The sequence below is a fragment of the Sorex araneus genome, chromosome 1 (genome assembly GCF_027595985.1).
Source record: "Sorex araneus isolate mSorAra2 chromosome 1, mSorAra2.pri, whole genome shotgun sequence".
In the NCBI taxonomy this organism is placed as follows: domain Eukaryota; kingdom Metazoa; phylum Chordata; class Mammalia; order Eulipotyphla; family Soricidae; genus Sorex; species Sorex araneus.
The window spans coordinates 359,391,602-359,414,779 of record NC_073302.1 but is presented as its reverse complement, the minus strand read 5'-3'; the positions used below and the strand labels follow the sequence as shown (position 1 = coordinate 359,414,779).

Sequence of the window (23,178 nt, the reverse complement as noted above, 5' to 3'; positions counted from 1 at the left end):
TCCCAAGAAGCACATCAACAGATGGAAAAGCAAACAGCGGAGCGGGTCACGTGCTCCCCAAGTTTACTCCAAACAAGGAAGTCGGGGAGCACCACGCCCACTTCCTCCCGGCTGCCGGCCCCAGCGGCTGGAGGGCCCCGGACCTGCCCGCCCGGGGGTCCCAGCCCGAGCGCACTGCTCGAGAGACCCGTATCCGTGGACCAGAGCGTAAACGGACGCTCGAAGATGAGCCCTTTCCAGCCAAGCTTTAGCCCCTTACATCCCGTGGAAATGGTTGGTTTGGGTTCTTCCCCATTGTCTCACACGTTAGACTGCTAGAATTTATGGGCATTTACTAATGAATCCAATCGCTCTTGCTAAAAAAAGAGAGAGAGAAGCTGAAGCAGAGAGGACTGGAATAGTGTCCTACTGCCGGAAAGTGGCCGGATTTGGACGTGGGAGCTGCGCTCGATGTCACCAAAAAGTCACTGGCGCATGACCACGGGCGAGGAAGGCTTCTACACGGTAAATCCCTTTACCATCCTGCAGGCAGCTCGGGCTTTACACTCTGCATTGATTGCTATGGAATGGAAAGCTCTTGTGAAGAGACGCAGATGAAACCCCGTTAACAGTTTCACCCGGCCTGACGCGCGGGGTGAAAGGCAAGTGTTGTGTTCCAGTTCTTACTAGGATTGCAATCAATTTGACCTCAATTTTTTTTTTTTTTGAATGTTTAAAATATATTGCTTCTTTATTTCTGCATGCTGTAAGACAATGTTATTTTTTAAATTTTTAATTTTATTTAGAATAAAAATGTATTTGATAAAAGAACTCATAGAAGGTGATACAATACAGTTTAGATTTGAAATACCAATACAATATTTGACCTTTATACTGATCAGCAACCTTTAGGATATCTTTCCAATGAGGTTGATTAGAGAACTTAACCTTAAATAAGCTTTAGCTTCTCAGTACCAAGCAAATAGACACACAACCACACATGCATACAGACAAAGAGATGTCCACTAATATTCCAAGGTAGTCACAGATTAGTACTGCATAAATGGGAAAAAAGAAAACACAACAGTAGGAGGCCACCTAGAATAACAGGGGGAAATAACGGGAAGGAAATTAGGTCCAAAAGGGGCCATGTTGACCTCAATTTTTGTGAAGGAATTTGATACTATTAATAAGCACTTGTCAATAATTAGAGCCCATTAGGTATGTGCCTCATTGAGTCCAACTGAGTTTAGAGAGCCGTGATTCACCACAGTCCTCAGCATCTGATTAAAATTAGAAACCCCCCAAAAGGCATATATACACACACCTGCAGTATTCTACATACAGTTTTGGCGGAGTTTCAAACCCATTGGCACCCAGCGTAATGCATGTTCCTGGAGCTCTCTCAGATTATTTTGGGCAAAAAAAAAAAAATTTAATATATCAGGATGTCTTAGAAGTTTAGTTATAAAATCTTTCAGGGAAGGACTGGAAGCACAGTCACAGGGATGGTGCGTAGGTCGAAAACAAGATTACTTGATTGAAAAGGCAGGGGCTCAGGGTCACGCAGAATAGCACATCTCAGCCCGGTAGTCACGGAGGAGGGTAGAGGTTGTGCAAACAATGACAGCCTACAGGTGCACTGGAACTCTTGAAGCTTGAGAGCCTTGAGGACTCTCAAAACAAATGCACCTGGGTGTGAACTCTGCAAGGCACTGCCTGCTGTCCAACTGTACATAGTGCTGTACTACCTGACTTTCTTTCCTCCCTGTACAGTGAGCACTGAGTGGGAGGAAATGGTTGGGCTTTGGTTCCTGCAATCACCATGCTCATCACTCAAGCTTCATCCTGCTGACACTGCACAAAATTATTCTCCACAGCACAGCAATAATATATTTTGGTTACCGCTATCACTACTAGTTTTATAAGAGAATTGTCCAATGTAAAATAAAAATCAGATATGTAGTCTATGTAGTTTATGTAGCAACCACCAAGTGTTTCTTGAAGCTCACATTTGCCTGTATCTCTCCCACTGTCCCAAAGTTTTATGGAGTGTGTGCCTTCCTTTGTATCAGCGAAGCCCTGGAATGAGGAAGCTGAAATTCCTAAGTTATAGTCTACTGTAATAAATTATCAAGAAAAAAATATCCTCCGGTAAAAAAAATAGAAATTTTTCCTTGAGTGATTGAGATGAAAACTTGGTATCTTATCATCCTCAGCAGAAAAGCTTTTTGAAATGAAATCTATAAAAATAACAACAACGTGATCATTTCTCTGTCCCCCCAAAGACTGGTAAAAATAACTTGCCTGAACAATTAGAACTGTTTTTAAATGGCTTCTCCCCAGAATCATTATCTCTCTCCCTGGATTTAGAGATTGCACACCTACAGCACCACTAAATGCTTTGTTTCAAGTATAGTCTTACTGCAGCCTTCCCAGTATGGGGCTCTTACTGGAAACCAAGTGAAGATGAATGCTGACATTACATAAGCAATGAAGATGCTCAGGACTAACATCAAAGGAGACATTGGTGAGCTGGAGCCATAGTCCAGCAGGCTGGGAGGTTGCCTTGCATGAGGCCCACATGGGTTTGGTCCTCAGAACCCCATATGGTTTCCTGAGCCTGCCAATAATGAGCTCTGAACCCAGAGCCAAGACTAAGTCCTGAACACTGCTGGGTGTGGCAAAAAAAAAAAAGCATTGCTTTTGCTTTGCTTCAGAAATACTCCCTGAAGATGCCTATAAAATAGAATGGACTAAAGCATGCTAGTCAAATAGGTACATGGTCCTGCGCTCTTACTAAATATAGCAATCAGGAAACAAATACTTGCAAGCCCCTCACCTTGTGTACATCTTCCAGCCATCTTGGGCTCAATCCCCAGCATCCCATATAGTCCCTTGAGAACCACCAGGAGTGACTCCTGAGTGCAGAGCCACTTGAGCATCACCAGGTCTGGCCCAAAACCCAAACAACAAGAAATAAATGAAAGAGAAAAGTAGCTGTGCCAAGATATACGGCCTGTGAAGCTAAAAACAGTTACTATATGACCATTTACAGAAGATATTTGCTAGATTATAGTTCATCTTTTATACTTATCTAAACTTGGATCACTTCTGCTTTTATCACATTTTTTAATTTAAATTTGGAGAATTAATCTTCTAACAAAACAGGCAGAGTAACAAATGTTTGAAGAAGAAAAAGGAGCACATATTAACAGTGTTTTCTGATCATTAGGGAAGATTAATTGGGTTCAGACTAATTTCTCCTAGAGAAACTAGTGCATTAAATGAATGCCTTTCATCCCAAATTCAAGTAGGAATTGAATCCATTTATAGATCAAATAATGTCCTTCAAGTAGCACAATTACATGTGGAAATATTATCAATTAATATTTTATATTTTATTTAATATTAATATTCTGATGTTATTACATCCTTTGACACTGGCAGGTACATTGGAAATTATTGCATCTATATAAGAGAAATAGTGCTAATAGGCTGGAGCGATAGCACAGAGGTTGGGCGTTCACCTTTCACGAGGCCGACCCGAGTTCGATTCCTCTGCCCCTCTCGGAGAGCCTGGCAAGCTACTGAGAATATCGAGCCCACTCAGCAGAGCCTGGCAAGCTACCCGTGTGTATTGGATATGCCAAAAACAGTAACAATAAGTCTCTCAATGAGAGACGTTACTGGTGCCCGCTCGAACAAATCGATGAGCAACGGGATGACAGTGACAGTGACAGTGCTAATAGTCAGGACTTGTTTCTCACTTGTTTTAAACTTCTAGTAAAATATGAGGCACTACATTTTATTTTTTTAAGAAGTTTTATTGGATCACTGTGAGATACAGTTACCAGCTTGCATGATTATGTTTCAGCCAAACAATACTCGAGCACACATCTCTCCACCAGTGCACATTTTCCACCATCATTGTTCCCCCTGTTCCACCTGCGACCTCTACCCCACCCCATTCCCTGACTCTGGGGCAGATACAATCCTTCTTTCTTTCTCTCTAATTTTGGGCATTATGATTTGCAATACAGATACTAAGAGGCCATCATCTTTGGTCCTTGGTCTACTTTCAGCACATCTCCCATCCTGGGTGATCCTTCAATCATCATTTACTTAGTGGTTCCTTCTCCATCCCAGTGAGGCACCATATTTAGCACATATTATCAAAAGATAGGGGCTGGAGCAATAGCACAGCAGGTAGGGCGTTTGCCTTGCATGCGGCCAACCCAGGTTCAATTCCCAGCATCCCATATGGTCCCCTGAGCACTGCCAGGTGTGATTCCTGAGTGCAGAGCCAGAAGTAACCTCTGTGCATTGCCAGGTGTGACCCAAAAAGCAAAAAAGAAAAGAAAAAAAAAAGATTGACTTCCTAAAGAAAATAATTCTTGGAAGAAGAACTGAACAGACAGTTCCTCAAAGAAGATAAATAGAATGTCAATTGTTATATGAGGGGGAAAATGCTCTTCATCACTTATCATGAAGAATGCAATCTTCAATCAAAACTGAAATATCACCTCACACAATAAAGATTGGAACACATGAAAAGTAGGAGAAACTAATAGTTCAAATGTGGGGGGAAATAAATAAAAATATCATACTCATTCGCTGCAGTGGGAATGTCAATTGGTTCAATGTCTATGGAAAACAAGTATGAAAACTTCTCAAATAAAAAAGAATTGAGCTTTCATATAATCCAGCAATTCTACTTCTTAGCATCTATCCCCAAAGACCCAAACATGTTTTTGAAAAGGCAATTATGCTCTTATGTTCATTGCCACTTTATTCACAAGAGCTAATATCTGGAAAGACCCCAAGTGTCCAAATACATATATGTATATATATATATATATATATATATATGTGTGTGTGTGTGTGTCTGTATGTGTGTATGTATATATATGTACAATGGAATACTCCTCAGCTCTAAGGAAAGATTGAACCATGCTATTTGCCACATGGAACTAGGGTATCATGCTGAATGAAGGCAGTCAGAAGGAAAGGCACAAATGCAGAATGATCTCTCTTACTGGGATATTTTAGAAAAGGGAATCAACAATAGACAAACCAACAGAATCTGAGCTGGCCTCTAGAACCAACTTTACCAAGGAGCAGGTGTGCGAAAGTGAGAATGGTGAGATCCTGAGACAATATTGGAGGGACGCAGACACCATAGTGAAGGGTATGATGTTGGAATGTTGTATGCGCAAAACTCTATCATTAACAGTGTTGTAAATCACGTGCATCAATAAAAATTGTGGGCAACAAGAGTAGAAATAGTAAGAAGGGAATTGTCTGCCATAGAGGCAGGGGGCGGGGTGATGGCGGGGGCAGAAGGAACACTTTGGACATTGGTGGAAAATGTACACTGGTGGAGTGATGGGTGTTCAGTCATTGTATGAGTGAAATTCAAACATGAAAGCTTTGTAACTGTATCTCATGGAGATTTAATTTTTAAAAATTGTGGGCAAGATTATTTGGGGGTGGGGGAAGAAATATTACAGGGATTAAGGCACTTGCCTTGCATGCAGCCATCCCCAGTTCAGTCCCCAGCACAATCAGGAATGACCCCTGAATACTGCCAGGGTGTGGTCCCAAACACCACAGAGAGAGAGAGAGAGAGAGAGAGAGAGAGACAGACAGACAGACAGACAGACAGACAGACAGACAGACAGACAGAGAGGAAAGCAGTCATTTTCTTAATACTAAAGAGAAGACAGGAATTTAGCACCTTCTTAACACATTTTAGCCATTCTCTGTAGAAAGCCAGCTACATTTGGGATCCTCCCACCAGCTCATGGTTTAAGAACTATAGGGGCAAGTTGCTGCATTGAGAGCACTGTGCACGTCCTGGTGGATGGCTACTGGCTGACAGCCATTCCAAATTCTAGGAAAAGTTCCCTCACATTCACACAATCACAAGATTACTGAAGTTTCTTGGATGCAAGTCTGCTCCTCAGCACTTCACACCTGTACAGGGTTCTTGCTAAGACTCTGACCCATCTTCCGGCCCCTTTCTCACAGGGCAGACTTCAGTTCCTAAGAGCAGAACTGTCAGGATCACTTCGTAAACCTTGAGAGTTTGAACTCAAAGCCATGTGCTTACTGAGAAAGTGTTTGAACCCACTCAACCCTCTCTGGGCCTCTGGAGACCCTCTTTGTGAGTGGCCCAGCATCAGGAGTTTCTGCTGCTTGTAAAATCCATGTCCTACTAACCCATCAAACGATCTCCCTTCAAAGAGAGGAGGAGTGCAGGGAGGAATAAACCAGGCAAAGGAGGAATTAAATTAACACTACTAAGTGACAACACTACACTAGACACTGTGATAACCAAGAAACAGAGGACATTGCAAGAAAGAATATAGCCCAGGAGGATCTCTGGAGCTGAGGTCTGAGTGAGTGAGCAGTCTCAGAAAGTCTGTAGCTCTGGAAGCAATTTCTCTTCAGCTGCAACTTCTATCCCCTCTCCGTCTCATTTCTCTTCTACCTTATTGCTTCCCTAGAGCCCATTCTTTGTTTCTCAAAATAATTAGGCCCAGGAATGGCAGAGATGATCTAAATAAACAGTGCAACCAAGAAAGCAGAGAGCCAGAAACTTGAGGCCCTGCGGAAAGTGTCAAAGAACTGCCTCGAAGACGCTGAGGGGGGAGGGAAGGATTCTGTTCACACCACAAAAGCATTTTTCTTTGGGTTTGGAATGACTTCCATGGTGTTCTCCAACTTTTTTTCTATTTATATATTATATATTATTAGTGCACCTGTGAAAGTGATTTTTTTGTGTTTTTTAGGGTCTAAAAAAAAAAAACTATTAGACCCTCAGACTAATGATTACCCCTAAAACATTAGGTAGCAAATGAGAGCCAATTAAATTTCCTTTTTGCAGACTAAGAATTTGGCAAGGATTTTTCACAAGAGACACTGTGGGTGGGCTGGGTAGTCCCAAATGACTGCCTTGTATTTCTTTTCATAATCCTGAGTAACAAGGCTGAGCCCTCCTCCTTTTCAGCCCTGCTGGTAGCCCAGGTACTCCCTCCACAGTTTCCAATGCCCTAAGAGAGCACTTCCTGCCAGGCCTTATCGAGGGAGGGGCCCCTCCATCTAAGATCTCCACCTAGGACTCTCCTCAGCGTCTACCCCCTGGAGCTAACAGGCTGTGTCCACACTGTTTGTTTGCTCTCTGGTCTTTCTGATATGGCTGCTGGTCACAGGGACGGGTCTCCCTCTTCAGCCCAGCACAATGACTGGCAACACTGGCCCTCACTAAAATGGCAGGTGAATTAAAAGAGCAAATGGAAGTAACACAGTCTGCCCAGGCACTGGGGGCTTGGATGGGGCCGTTGTTGCTCATTGCACCTTCAGTCTTCCTCTGTGTTAAGCTTTGGTGCCAGCTTCAAACATAGCTTCATCATAAATCAGTTAAGAACAATTTATTTTTAACTTTTGTAGTCCCTACTCGCCAGCTGTATTACCTTGGACAAGTTCAGTCTCTCTGAAGCTCTGTTTTTTCCCTTCTGTAAAATGGAGATGCCATATCTACCACAGAGAGGATACAGGGGCCGTGGTTAGGTCTACCCTGAGTGTGATTCACAGTAAACCTCCAATAATGTCAACATCACTAGGATACAAGACCTCTTTTGTGCTTTTACCCAGGTGTGAGGTAATCCACACTCAGAGGTCAGAGTCCCCCGACCCTGGGCTAGTGCTATAGAAATGGCCGAGTCCACCATACATCTGTTCTGTAAACGCTGTCTCCATGTCCAGAGAACTGGTGCCCAGAGCATGGACAGGGACTGGCTCAGAAAAACCTCGGAAAACAGTTCCCCGCCCCCCCAGCCACCAGCTTCCATGACTCTCTCTGTCACATAGCCAGGCAGGCCACGACCCTCATTTTCCAGGCCTCTCAACAGCATTTGGCTGTGGTCAGGTGAGCTCAGATGCTTCTCTGCCGCAGATGTCCAGGGGCCCATTAGCTCCTGGCTTTCCTTTGAGCTTTCCAGCCAGTTCCTTCATTGCAGGGGTTAACCAGGAACCTCTTACCTCCACACTCCATTTTCTCACCCTAGCCTCCTCTTCACTCGAGGTGGTTCTGTTAATGACACTCCAGGAGCTATTTTCAGCACAGATTACTTTCAAAAGCCACAGGGTGGCTTCTGTTTCCTCAGCACATCTCTGAGAGGCACCTTCACACCCAGCCATTCAAACATGAACCCTCATCTTCCACTTCTCCTGGAGTGCCAGGGGAGGACATGTGTGTCCCCCTCTTCCCTAGGGCAGGCCCCCGCCTTGACCAGCATTTTTCCACCTGTTCCTCAGAAGCATTCCTTTTCTGACTCACGTTCCAAGCATGCTCTGGGTCAAGCTCTCTAGGTCAAGGCTCTCTTCTGGTCACAGCCCATTCACCCCTCTGTGAGGATTCCAAAAGAGACCCCTTCTCCAGGGGAAAGCACCAGACACTCAGAGTTTGGTGAATGGAGCATGGGTTGAGTGTTGCTTTGGCCCTGCCCCTTAGCCAGGCACTTGGGGATTCCCAGTTTTATATATCCAGATTATCATTAAAGACCCATTCTTAAGCTTCAGTAGTTCCAGTGCTAAAAGTGGTCTTCTAACCTCTCTACTATCGCTGCAGACCCCCTGAATCACTCATGTACCTGTCTCTTCAAAAGAGCATGAAATGGCAGAAGTACTGCTAAGTGTCTGGTGTCTGTTTATACCTCTCCATATTCCCCTTCCTGGTAGGTAGTCTGGGAGTCTTTCTCTCTCTCTCTCTCTCTCTCTCTCTCTCTCTTTCTCTCTCTCCCTCTCTCTCCTCTCACTCTTTCTCTCTTTCTCTCCCCCTCTCTCCCTCTCCTCCCTTTCTGTCTCTTTCTCTCTGTCTCACTCTCACTCTCCCTCCCTCTCTCTCCCTCCGCTCCCTCTCTCTGCCTCTCTCTCCTCTCTCTCCTCTCTCTCCTCTCTCTCTGTCTCTCTCTTTTTGCTCTCCTCTCTCTCTCTGTCTCTCTCTCCAGTCTGCTGACTCCCAGTCTGCTTGTATTCTTATTCAAACCACTGTCTATCCAGCAACCCAAGTGACCACTATAAATAAAAATGTTGGGGCAGGGCTGGAGAGATAGCACAGCCAGTAGGGCGTTTGCCTTGCACGCGGCCAACCCGGGTTCAAATCCCAGCATCCCATATGGTCCCCTGAGTACGGCCAGGGGTAATTCCTGAGTGCAGAGCCAGGAGTAACCCCTGTGCATCGCCTGGTGTGACCGAAAAAAAAAAAGAAAAAAAAAGTAAAATGTTGGGGCACGGAGATAGCACAGTGGATAGGGCACTTGCCTTGCTCATGGTTGACCCCACTTTGATCCCCAGAACCACATATGGTCTTCCAGCACCACAAGGAGTATATCCCTGAGCACAGTGCCAGAAGCAAAATTTGAGCACTGCCAGATGTGATCCCAAAAACATATTCCTTCCCCCCACAAAAAAAAGTAGTCATATTCTTTCTCTATTGAAATCCTAATAATTCTAGAAAAGCTCTACAATGAAAAGTTTCAGACTAAAACTGAATTAACTCTTAAAATCACATTAAAACTGCTATATATATGAGTTATATACATAAAAAACATATATACATATGTTGGCTTTTGGGGGTCACACCCAGTGGTGCTCAGAGGTTACCCACAGTACTATCACTCCAGCCTCAAAAGTCTTAATAATATAAAAACTGATAAGACTCTAGAATCTTGGTAGGTGCAGGGACTGGATGGAGTCCCAGGGAGCAGAGGTGACACTCTACAAGGTCTATATGAGTCTAAGTATGAGGGCCCTTGGTTTTCATGGTGGTAAGCTTGGGCTTTTCCTTGGAGAGTGGAAACATTACCTGCTTTTAAGTAGAATATGGGAATTAGCAGGAAGGGAGTAGGAAGGCAACACTAAAAAGAGAAATCAGTGATAAAGGCAAGCTCCACACTGTGAACAACAGGGGCTCATGCCATAGTTATTAACCTAAGGAAGAAACTTGGGAATCCCTGTAATCATTGTTTAAAGATTGCCAGGAGAGAGGCCAGAGAGAGTACAATGGGTAAGGCACTTGCCTTGCATGCAAACCAACCAGGGTTTGAACCCTGACATCCTATATGGTTCCCTGAGCATTGCCAGGAGTGATTTCCTGAGTGCAGAGCCAGGAGTAACCCCTGAGCATTGCCTGGTGTGACAAAAAAAAAAAAAAAATTTCAGGGGCCAGGAGAAACATAGGAGTTACAGAGACAGCACACACGGTAGGGTTTAACATGCACAAGATGCCCCAAGCACCTCCAGATCCAGTCTTTGGGGTCTCTCCAAACACTACTGAGCCCTGGAACCATTAGGCCTGCATCCCAGAACAAAACATCACTAGAACTTGATCCAGTAGCACCACTGGCTGGGTCTCCTATTTAAAAGAAAATTGGGGAGGAAAAGCAAAGGAAGTTCCCAGAAGAAAATAGTTCCTGTTACTTCTGATATTGCAAAGACTTTGTCTGGGGATCAGATCTTTGAAGCTCTCAGAAATGTTGATGCAGTCACTGGAAGTGGTGAGAGCACAGCTTAGGACATTGACACACTCTTGCCATTCATTTAACTAGATTTGTTCTGTATGAAAAAGATCAATGTAAGTGAGCCTCATCCAACCAGGTAAAGAAAAAGAGAATAACTTCAAACTGCAATTTTATCTGGGATCTCTGGTCTGATGGCCTGAGATGCAGATACTGGACATTCACCAGACCTCTACAATGTCTGAATCAATTCCTTAAAATATATCAATCTTTACCTAGATGAATAGATTAATGGATAGATAGATGGTAGATGGATAGATAACTGTGTGGATAAATAGGTAGATGGACAGATGGGTAATAGTAATGTTTCTGGTTCTCTATAAATCCCTAAACCACAGATAATAAGAAAGAATATATGGAAGACAGGAAATGGATACAAAAGGCCATTAAGCAGCTTGAGAGGATGCAGTAATTAGAGAATCTACAGAGATAATATTGCATATAACAAGGAAAGTGTGAAGCCAAAGACAGTACCAGAAAGGCAGGATGAGTTTGAGAAGTGCCTGACACACTGACTGACAAAATCTCTCTTGTCCCCTGAAGTCATTTCTCTCCATCGGTCTGACTATGCTTCCTATGACACAGGCAGACTCTGCCTCCTCTCTCCATCTCTGTCTCCCTGCTCCCTTACAGTGAGGAGATCTCTGAATCAGAGACACAGGCATGGACTCTGACTATTTCATCATTAAGATAGTCTTGGATATATGTATATGTCTCTATGTCAGAGCACTTCTCCCTGGAAGGGAACCTTCACCTTGGTTATCACCCCTCACCCCTCCACCTTTCTGCAAGCATCAGCTCTTCTCCCTGGGAAGACCACTGGGGAAATTCTATGGATGCTGAGTCTGAAGTTCTGGGTGACTATACAGGTGCTGCCAGATGTACTCCAAGTCTCACTTTCTTCTGAGAAATGAAAGAAAATTGAGCTCCTTTTTATGTGCTAGAAATGCACATATTGCAAATAAGAATTCCTTCAAAAAGGTCTTTGAAGCCAGGAACTATGTCTTATTCACATGTTCAGCAGTCTGCGCAGATGCCTGATAAGTTGATCCATTAGAAGCCACTGACTAAGTAAATCCCATTAGAAGCTGCTGAATTGCTGTGCAGTAGCAAGTGGTCCTCCAACAGCACAAATGCTTCACTGAGAAGAAAGGTCTAATCAAGAGCCAGTGGTTTCAGTGCCTTCAGCACAAGCTGCCACCTTCCTCTTTACATTAATTCATGTGGCAATTTTAATAAGGTGACTTAAGTTTGAAAAGGTTTTCTGAGATCATAGGACCTACTTAAACTCAATTTTGATCTTCCACTCAAATTCACCAGTCCTGAAGGGCATATTTCCCAGCAATTACTATTACTAGGCCTCATTATACACAGTTGCCCCTAGCACCCTGACTTTTCAAGTCTCCACAAAACGAGCCTCTTAAATGTGAAACCCATGATTCCCCAAAGGATGTGAACATGGTTATGATAAGTAGGGGCTTTCAATTCCAGAACCCTAACATTCACCCCTAGCCAGAGCAAGGAACACTGCTCAGATACAGTGAAAATTTTGTGAGCTGATCATCCATCTCTCTATAGGAGAAGTCACTCATATCTTTAGAAATAATATATCGAGCCATACATAATGTTTTCCTGTACCAGTCATCTGTGACATTAATTTAGTGTGTACTATAGAGCCCGGCAAGCTACCGAGAGTATCTCACCTGTGCGGCAGAGCCTGGCAAGCTACCCATGCGTATTGGATATGCCAAAAACAGTAACAATAAGTCTCTCAATGAGAGACGTTACTGGTGCCCGCTCGAACAAATCAATGAGCAATGGGATGACAGTGACAGTGACTATAGATTACTTTGGGGTCAGCCAAATACACTTCACACTAGTACTCCTTATTCAGTAACGTATTCACAGATACTATATGTTGAGGATCTCAGCTCCAAAAGCATACTGAAATAACCCTGGAGCCAATAAATTATGAATTAAATTCTCCCCCATGTCAGATGTAACCTTTCTATCTTAATCAAAAGTTCCCTAAATCAAAACTTTGCCTTGGAAAGAAGATCCCCTTCAATGTGTTCTACTATTGGTGTTATCACTTACACAAAGTTTAAGAGTATAAATAATTTTGGTAGTGTGCCATAGCTCTGCTTTTTGAAAGCATGCCAAAAATATAACTCATGAGTTGAAAATGGCATCATCTCATACGATTATGATTTTCTTTTCTTTCTGTGACTAGGACACACAAAGATAGAAATACAAATATCCATATATGAAGAGGGAAGACGAGCTTGCAAATCCTTTGAATGATTTTTGGTACACCAGTAAAATTTGCTACATCAAAAATGCCTGATTAAGAGGGGTTTAGAATAAATGCAATGCATCCAAGGTTACAACTTGCCCAGCGATAAGTCCCAGGTGAATAGCCCATTATAGTAGAGAGAGCATACACCTGCATTTGGACTTGGGGAAAGGAGCATGATTTCTCTCAGGGCCTGCCCAGGGCGGGGCCACCACTTGCCAGGCTCTGGGATCTTCTGTCAAGCCCTCCAGTAAAGAATGGCATCATGAAATTGTATTTTCTGACTGTGCTTCCAAAACCCCTGAGATAGTAGCTATTCTCTGTGGCAACCTTGGCAAGAGCTATTAAGAGCACCAGGGATATTAGAATAAAAGAGAGTAAATAGGTCATATGGAAAGGGATTTCTGAACAGAACTAAATCTTAGCTGAAGTGACTTCTAATAGTGAAATCTCTCCCATCAATTGTTTACTGCTGCTTAATTCATCAACAACTTTTTTCCAGCTTAATGATTCTCTTCAAACACAGTAAACATGTTCCTTTTCACTAGAAACAGGTACCCACACAGATACATACACACACACATCACACTTTATATGCTAATACTTTGAAGAAAATGTTATAGAACAATACAATTAATGAGAGTAAAAAATCAATTATATTGAAGACAGAAAAATCAAACTACAGGTAGCATGCAATATGTTTGCAATTTATGTTGTAAATTATGTGAAATTTACACTGGAATAACAGGAGAGAAACAGTAAAAGCATTAGATTGCAATGCTGTGATCATTGATGACTTGGTTTCCCAGCTCTAGCAAATTCAGGTTTGCCCTAGTTCTTATGACATGGAGAGATTAGACAAACACCCATGGCCCCTCACTCAGGAACACTGACGTAGTTCAATTTCTTTTTTTAAATGTATCTTTAAAATGTTCTACTATGCCCATAACTCAGATAAAAAAGAAACACATTGTTTTTCTTTTGGGGTCATACCTGGCGATGCACAGGGGTTATTCCTGGAGTATGCACTCAGGGATATTATGGGATATTGGGAATCAAACCCAGGTTTGTCGAGTGCAAGGCAAATGCCCTACCCACTGTGCTATCATTCCAGCCCCAAAGAAACAATTTTTTTTCTTTTTGGGTCACACCTGGCGATGCACAGGGGATACTCCTGGCTCTGCACTCAGGAATTACTCAGGGGACCATATGGGATGCTGGGAATCGAACCCAGGTTGCCTGTTGCAAGGCAAATGCCCTACCCGCTGTGCTATCACTCCAGCCCCAAGAAACACATTTTTAAAGTAGGTTGTCAATACAAACTTAGGCAAAAAGCTATTCTCTGAATTGTTCATGTTAAAAGTGTTTTATAACTTGAACCACATACTGAACTAAATTATCCTTGTAAATTAATCTCATATCTTCTATGGATCCTAGTTGCATGAGGGTTATTTTTTTTCTTTGACTGAATAACTAGGATGTCTGTACTCTCAGTAACTATAATAATGCCAAGCCTCATGTGGGTACTTAATAAATATTTTGAATGACAAGACAGCAGCTTTATTTTATTTTTATTTATTTATTTATTTTTGCTTTTTGGGTCACACCCAATGATGCACAGGGGTCACTCCTGGTTCTGCACTCAGGAATTATCCCTGGTGGTGCTCAGGGGACCATATGGGATGCTGGGAATTGAACCCGGGTCGGCCGCGTGCAAGGCAAATGCCCTACCCACTGTGCTATTGCTCCAGCCCCCAAGACAGCAGCTTTATACAAATCTTTTGAGTTTAATAAATACTTTGAACACAACTAAGAATATATGCAACAGTTCTAAAGAAAAATATGGAAATTAGCAAGGTTTCTTCCAGTGGATTTGCACTGACCATCTCATAGCTTAGTACACTGATTCAGATAAATTCCTTGATTCAGGTGAATTTCTTGACTAGGTATCTCCATTATCTCAAAACTCTCATTTCAGAAAACATCTTGTTCTTTTTCATCCACACCAGGATCTAATTTAAAAAAAAAAATTACTGCTACCCGCCCCCCCCCCCCCCCGCAGTGTGCAGTGTGACACCTGATATCCTGGTGCTTTATGAAACATCAGGCATTTTCCCCATACAAGGCAAGTTGATGCCAAAATTTTGAAATAGCTCACCGGCTTGTGTGATTGAAATTCTAAATTGTGTTCATGAGTGATAAAAACCTTCATGAGTGGGAAAGCAGAGTCTCTACCCTGACAAGATGACTTGAAATCTCAGAATCACAAGCTAATTTTTCCAGATGCTGATTACGCTGCTACCAGAGAATCAGACAGTCTGCATTATCATGATAAAAGAAAGCAGTTATAGTTGGCAGCAGGTGGGTGTATGCATGACTTCATGCTGAGATGCTTTTGTCAGGTATTTAAGTTGCCAAAAGGCTTTTTTTTTTCATTGTGATAAATTCTTGCCTGCACATTCAGCAACTGAATCTTTTAATAAAATGTCTCTCAAAACCAACAAAAGACCTGTGTGAGGCAGAGACAGTTTGGTTTCCTCTTTTCATATGCGCTGTCTCTTAGTTTTCTTAACCCTCCCTCTGGTTTTGAAGATTTTCTCCAAACTACCACACAGCATATTGACACCATCCTACATCAGCACATGGTTAGAGAATCAGCTGCAAAGGGTTAGCAAGGAGGGCAAGACCTGTTGAAGCTGATGGGGCCCCACAGGTGGCTTATGTGAAGCGGGGAGGAGAGGAAAGGGGTCACTTTCTCCTGTGTCACCCAGAGGATCTAGGACTGCAATGAACCCCTCATGGCACAGATCTCAAGTTCTGCCAGCCCCATTAGGTGGCTGTCAAGCTACACGTGACATCCACTTGGTCTTCTCGGCACAGGAGTTGATTCCCAGCACCTGATCTCTCCGGGAGTTGCAGACCTCAGGCTGGAGTGAGGCACTGCTCTTTGCAGGAAAGGAGAGTCAATTCCAGGTCCTACCCAGGACTTACAGGAGGAAACAAGCAGTGAAGAAAAAATAGGTTTTATTTGGAAGCTTTCAGGAAGGGAAAGAAGAAAGAGAAAGCATGTGTGTGCACGTGTGTGTGTGTGTGTGTGTGTGTGTATGAGAGAGAGAGAGAGAGAGAATAACACATTAAAGAGAGCAAGTGGGATTCTCCAAAGATGGCGAGAGTCCCAGTACACATCTCAAGAGGGGAGATGTGGGCAACACATGTGCTTAGGCACCACATATGCTCAGCCATGTGAGCACAAGCAGCACATGGGCTCAGGCAGCATATGCGTGCACTTCCTTTGTTCAAGGTGGCTTTTATAGGGTTTTTTCCAAGCTGTCTCATGTGGGACTTTCTAGCTAGATAAGGTTCTGTTGCTAGGGTGGTTACCAAAGTGGGGAGTCAAGTTGGGATGATCTTTGAAATTCCTTTTCTTGACCTTTGTTCCATTTAGATCTTCTTTCGGAGGGTAGGTCCAGCCTTCTCTGTTCTGTGCTAGCTCCAGAGAAAGGTCTTATCAGATCTTGGTTGCTGTAGCTATAGGTGGGTCCTGACAGCCTTAAGGTTAGGTAGTTTTACTACTCCCTAGGAATTTCACTGCCATGGGGGTCCCTCTTCTATCTACATGCCTGCCTCTATCACCATGGGAATGGAGCTGTGGCAGCGCTGTAAAACACAAGACCACACACTGAAATTAATAAGTAAAACAGGTAAAAGTGGGTTGTTTGCACCATGATTAAACTGAGAGAAGAGTCTCTAGAGGCTTCTGATCATTTTCATTTGCAGCTCATACTTGTCAAGCCTACCACTGAGATCCAGCCTCTGTGTCCATCCCTTCCACCCAAGAACTGCATTAGTCCCCATCATTCCCACTTCACACACTGCATGGATGGATATGAGAAAGCATCGAGAAGATGAAACGCCTGAGCACAGAGACAGAAATGACCCCTGAGCAATGCCAGGTGTGCCCCCCCATAGCCTACCCAAAGGATGATGCAGCCTGAGGACAGCTACCCCTTGGACTGCAGAGTTCCCCCCACAGATGAATTCACAAAATCTCTCTCCAGGTGCTCTCCTGGTAAGATGGCAGGCAGGCCAATGGCCTTGGAGGAGAGAGAGAAAGAGAGAAAGGGAACAAACACTGAGGACACCCAAAGGCTCAGCCTCCACACACATTTTCCCCCTGGGCAGGGTCATCATCCTTGCCTTTGGGCAGCTCTAGATGAGTTTACCTGCAGTGATCAGTTGATAACCTCATGCCATGCTAAGAACATACCATTAAGGCAGGAAGTCATCAGGGGACATGACAAGCCAAGAATTTCATGGAGGGGAGGACATCTCTGCAAGTCTATTTTTCAATTTTTATCTTTTTATTAAGACACTGTGATTTAAGTTATTCATAGTTGAGACATACTATGTTACCACACCAGTGTCAACTTCCCTCCACCAGTGTCCCCAGGTTCCTTCCCACTCCCCTGCCTTTTTGACAGGCACATTTTAACTCTTGTTGTGACTTGGACCTACTGCCTTCAGAGTTGCTGACTCTGGTTTGGATATAGAGCTATACCTCCTCTACACCACTGATGTACCTGAAGTCCTTGACCCTGCCCCATCCCCCACTACTTCTCATCTTCTTCTTGCTACCCTCCTCAATTTCTGTCCCTCTCTGTCCTTCTCCTTCCTATGTTCAGGGTGTTCAGGGGTCATTGATGGTCAAGTGATCTTCCCTTTAATATCTTCTTTTTTGCTTTTTGGGTCACACCCGGCAATGCATATGGGTTACTTCTGGCTCTGCACTCAGGAATTACTCCTGGAGGTGCTCAGGGGACCATATGGGATGCTGGGAATCGAACTTGGGTCGGCCATGTGCAAGGCAAATGCCCCACCCACTGTGCTATCGCTCCAGCCCCCTCCCTTTATTTTTTTCTTTTTCCTTTAAATTTATTTTTTATTATTGAATCACCGTGAGAACAGTTACAAAGCTTTCAGGTTTATTTAAGTCTCAGTCATACAATGATCAAACACTCATCCCTTCACCCATGCACATGTTCCACCACTAAGAACCCCAGTATACCCCCCCAGTATACTCCCCTGCCTGTGTGGCTGATGATTTCCTTCACTTTCTCTTTACTTTGATTGCATTCAATGTTTCAACAGAAAACCCACTATTGTTATTTGGAATTTCCCCCAATCAGACATGCCGAAAAGGCATCATTTGATAATTTGTTTTCTATTGCTGATATTGAAGAGCATATGAGGTCACCCGGCCGCTGTTGCGGCTTTGGATTTCCGGTATTTTAGTAATTAAGTCCTGAGAAATTTCTGCCAGAAGCCGCTGGGTTAGGAAATTGGTTCATGTGCCTCCGAGATCATGGCCATTCAGGAGCAGAGGAGCCGTTTGTGGGTGGCCACTCGGGGTCTCGACTGGGCGGGGAGCAGTGCCGGTACTGCCCCCATCCCGAGATTTCCTTCACACCCCGTCACTGCAAGCTCGTACCTCCGTCCACTGGTTCTAAAAGATCAGCCCCCTCCCTTTAATATCTTGCATCCCACTAGTCTTTTGAGATTAGTGACAAAAGGGCATAATGGTTGTTTGGTGGTCATTTTGGTTTAGTTATTGGCATCCTTTTTGTCCTATCTTTATTTGTGTTACTGCAGCAACATTACAATGAACTACCTGCACAGGCTCCACAGTCCACCCTCCAGGCCTATCCTGCGTTTATCAAGCTTGCATACTAGCTCTAAGACTTCGGTTCTTAGTTTCCGAAAAGCTAATCCCAGCAGTTTACACATCTATTGTGAGGACTGAATGACCTAAGACAGTAGTAGTCATCATGCCCGCTGCCACCAGGATTTCCACTGTTGGGCTTGGAGCCTTACATGTTTCACTGAACGTTTGCACAATGTAATGTCTCATTTGAAACAGTAACCTATGGAAGGAGGGAAGCCACAAGGAAAGAACAGGGACACAGGGGGGGGCAATAAATTCTCCTAAAAACTAGTTAGTGTGGTTCTGACTAACCATGTTTCCCCGATGCTTCCCAATGCTTTATGAAGTCATCTGAAATCCCTGTCCACTTCGGAGAAAACTACTGTGAAAGCCCATCTGCCTCCAGTGCTCCTTTCCCAGAACCAAGTGGAGAAATGGCCCCAGGAGAAGGTGCATTCAACAGACCCATGCAAGCTCCCACATCTTGGGTTAGCTTGTGACTATTTAGACCACAAACCAAATGTCCCTCTGAAAATGTCTATACTCCAGAGAGTCTCACAGGATCCAACCTCCCCATAGGACACAGAGCAAGGGACAGCCTGGGGAAGATTTCGAAGAGATCAGCCTCATGCAGTAGGGCTTACCTTGCTCTTTTATATCTTGGGCTTTCTGCACCGTGTCCCCAGGGCTGTGCCACTCAGCGGTCGCTATCCTCCGGGTTCTCATCTCTGTTAGCAAAGAGAAGAAGCAGAGCCTGTCAGAGACTGTGCGGGCTGACTCAGGAGTAAGTTCCTCTGATTCCTTCAACTTGAGCTTTGGCTGTGCTCCCGTGCCTTGCTCTGCTTGCTGTCTCCTGTCATCCCCTTGCTCCTTAAATGGTGGTGTTCTCTGCGTGGCCCCAAGTCCCTCTGCTCTGCAAGGGTGATCCCTACTTGAAAAGTTGGTGTTCCAAAGAATCCTGTTACATCCCTTTTCTCTCCTCACTCTTCAGATGGTGGCATCTGTCACTCAAGGTGCTGTTTCTGCTTCTCTCCTGCTGGACCAGGAGGGGACCAGCTCTCCAGGTGCTGAGCCAGGCATCATGGAAAAAAAGAGCAATTGAGAGAAGCTTCTCCCAACCCCCTAAATGGCCCCAGCTAACATATATATATATATATATATATATATATATCTGCACTCTGAGGACACTAAAAGTGAAAACTAGGTCGACTTTGTGGTACATGCCATTTGCCACAATGTTGTGAGTTCTCATAATTCCTGATTTTCCTAGTGCAAAAATACACAGTGGTTCAATAATACGCCCAAGGTCACAGAGCTCCGAAGAGGCAGAGTCATGATTTGTACCCAGGTCTTCAGCAAGTCCAGTTCACTTTCTTCCTCCCACCAGTGACCCTCTCTGGGAAGGTAACCTGAAAACGCATTATTCTAAAGTGAAAAATGCTCCTACAGACATTTTTCTTAAGATGGTGTGGAGTTATACCAATGAAGAGAACTGAGAATATTTTCCCCTCATTTTTATGCTTCCTGAACCTGAAAAAAATCAATGTCATTTCTATAGGACTGGATAGAGAGTTCAGCTGTCAGGGGAATGTGAATTACAAAGGCCAGGATCAAAAGAGGAACCCCAACCCAGTCAGGCACAGCCTCAGAGGCCAGTTCTCAAGGACCCTAACATTGAACTATCTGGCTCAGTTGACTATTCCCAGCAGTGGCTCTAGGGATAAGTTTAATAGATATTAACTCAAAACTCAAAGTGAAAACAGTGGAGAAAAGTTCCCCTGGGATGCTATGGCCTTGGACAAGCAAAGCCTCCCCACCCACAAACCAGAAAACAACACAGAGGTGATTGTGGGGATTTCAGGTCAACTCAATGAACAGCTATTACCCAATCCCTTAATAGACATATGATTAATTCGCCGGAGCCCTCTCAGTAGTAACATTTTGTGAATTTACAAAGGTTTGGACTTCACAGAAATACATGCTTTTGGAATGACAATGTTTCTGTAATTTTCAATTTCAAGTATCCTCCTTGTCACAAATATCAACAGTTTTATAAGACTAAAATGGAGATCTGATGGTGGGGCTCAGTGGTAGAGCACATGCTTGTACAAGTGAGGCTCTGATTTCAATCCTAGCACATCACCAAGTGTCCGCCCCAGCACACTGACAAGCCAACATCACTGCACAGGTCCTAAAAAGCCAAATTAATAGCCATCTTTTTGTCTTTCTTACAGCATATGTACTAGCTAGAGTCATGCATTTATTAGTCTTGGCTTTGATTCCCCAAAAGTTAGTGCAGTGGAGTTCCAAAATGCAGGTGTCTAATTCACAAAAGGCAATGTAGCAATGGATATGATAGAGAACAATTAAGGGACCACAATCTATGTCAAATTATTTTGGGATAGTTGTGGAAATGTTGCAATGAGATGTTCATTTCTCCGGCACACATAAAATAGATAACCCATAGTTATACAACATTTCTGATGACTTTCTTCCTGCTTTCTCTTCAACTACATCACTCAATAATTAAAACCTATTGTATTTTTTTTTGCTTTTTGGGTCACACCTGGCAATGCACAGGGGTTACCTCCTGGCTTTGCACTCAGGAATTACTCCTGGCGATGCTCAGGGGATCATATGGGATGCTGGGAATTGAACCTGGGTTGGCCGTGTGCAAGGCAAACGCCCTACCCGCTGTGCTATTGCTCCAGCCCCTTGCTTTTTTTTGGCGGGGGGTCACACTGGCGATGCACAGGGGTTACTCCTGGTTCTGTACTCAGGAATCACCCCTGGTGGTGCTCAGGTGACCATAGGGGATGCTGGGAATCAAACCCGGGTCGGCCACGTGACAGGTAAACACCCTACCGACTGTGCTATCGCTCCAGCCCCCGAAACCTATTGTATTTCTAAAGCAAAACACTTCGTAACACCTCAGCAGACATTGGAGAAAAGAGAAAGTGAATTTTGGGATAGCAGGTCTGCTACTAACTTGGAATGAAATTAGCTTCGTGTTAATCATCTTTTACATTCAGCTTCTATATTTGCCAGACGGCCTACTTATCAGAGACCAGGATTTTTTACCACTGCCTGCTGAATTAACCTTCCCCATCCATCCTCATCCCAACTCTTCAATCTCTATGTCAAACCTCCTCAGACGTCCAAATTTCTTAATTCTAGAATATTAGGATCATTCCCTTCTCTAACTCCACTTGCACTTTTGCCATCAATTAACATTTTACATAAATAAGTATGCTAACTATATTTGCTATGATGTGACAGACAATATGATGGAGATTAAAGACAAGATGATCAGTAGTTAGAGTGAAATTCACTAAACACTTATTAAGAACAAGTAATATTCTAGGCATATTTTTTGGTGTTCATTCAATTATTTAATTTTTGCATTCTATGAAAAATGCCCTATCATCTGCCTGTTGACTATAGGTTTTCTTTGTCCACCCTTTCTCATTGTGCTCAGTCATATCACATTTTTTGTGTTATCTTCTCACTCTATATATGTTTGTTATTCAATTGTGAGCTCCTTGATGGTGGACAATGAGAACAGTCTGTAGAGAAATGATTAACTGCTAGTGCTTTAGAACCGAGTTATCTAGGTCCAAACTTGGGTTTTATCATTTATGATCTAAGTGACCCTAAACTAATTGACTAAGTGATAAATGAAGTTTATTTGTAGTATTTGGTGAAATCCTAGCACCTCTATGGTCCCCTTAGCCCCTCTAGGAGTGACCCCTGAGTGCAGAGTTATGAGAAAACCTTGAACACAGATGAGTGTGGCCCCAAAACTATATGTAGTACACATATATGTATATATTACATGTATATAACATACAAAATATACTTAAATATATATTATGTACGAGATTATCAATCATCTCTGGATATTAAGATGCAAAGCAATGGAAGAGACAAAATCAAACAAAATTCCCCAGACTCTGTAGAACTGAAGTTATCAACAGAGGAGGGAGAATGTTGACGTGTAAAAAGGGTGCAGCAGTTGAGGGGGCTGGAGAATTGGTATTTGGGTGGTGGCTGTGGTGTAGTTACCTACATTCTGATGAGGTAACAAATTACCTCTAAGCATTTACTGTCTTGTAAACCAACATTACCACAAAAGTTTTAAACAAAAAACAAAAGTGAAAAAAAAATAAATAAAAACAAAGCCTCAAAAATATGGATATGAACCAAAACCAAGCCAGGGAGCAGGAAGACAAGAGCATAGCAACAATACTCAGGTAAACACTGAGAGTTAGGACCTGGTTAAAGACCTTGGAAGAGCCTAGATCTGAGTTCAGTCACACCCAACCTTCAGGCAGTTCTCATTCAAGTCTGGAAGATGGAGCCGGAAATCCAATATCCTTTCCTGGTCGATTTCCCCAGACCCACCCAAACTCTCCCTAGTAAAGGCTGGGAGCCGCTGTTCCAGGCATTCAGGGCATCTTTGATGACTTTGACTGTAACCTTCTCCCTCGCACCACATCATAGCCTGCTACTTGCATATACAAGGCACAAGAAGCTGGCCTGGATACTAGGCATGTCAAAGCCAGGTCCTGCAGGTAGATAGAGACAGCAGGGGGTAGTCATTCAACCAGTGGACCATG

General features: G+C 43.5%; 1 protein-coding gene across 4 annotated transcripts in view; it reads right to left on the bottom strand.

Moving 5' to 3' along the window:
* Positions 1-23,178, bottom strand: part of PDE1C (phosphodiesterase 1C) — a 645,533-nt gene that overhangs the window by 523,431 nt on the left and 98,924 nt on the right. For all 4 annotated transcript variants that reach the window (XM_055138682.1, XM_055138699.1, XM_055138691.1 and 1 more), the window contains exon 2: positions 19,204-19,287. In XM_055138682.1, the coding sequence (XP_054994657.1) occupies positions 19,204-19,287 (84 nt within the window). The remainder of the gene's footprint in view (positions 1-19,203; positions 19,288-23,178) is intronic.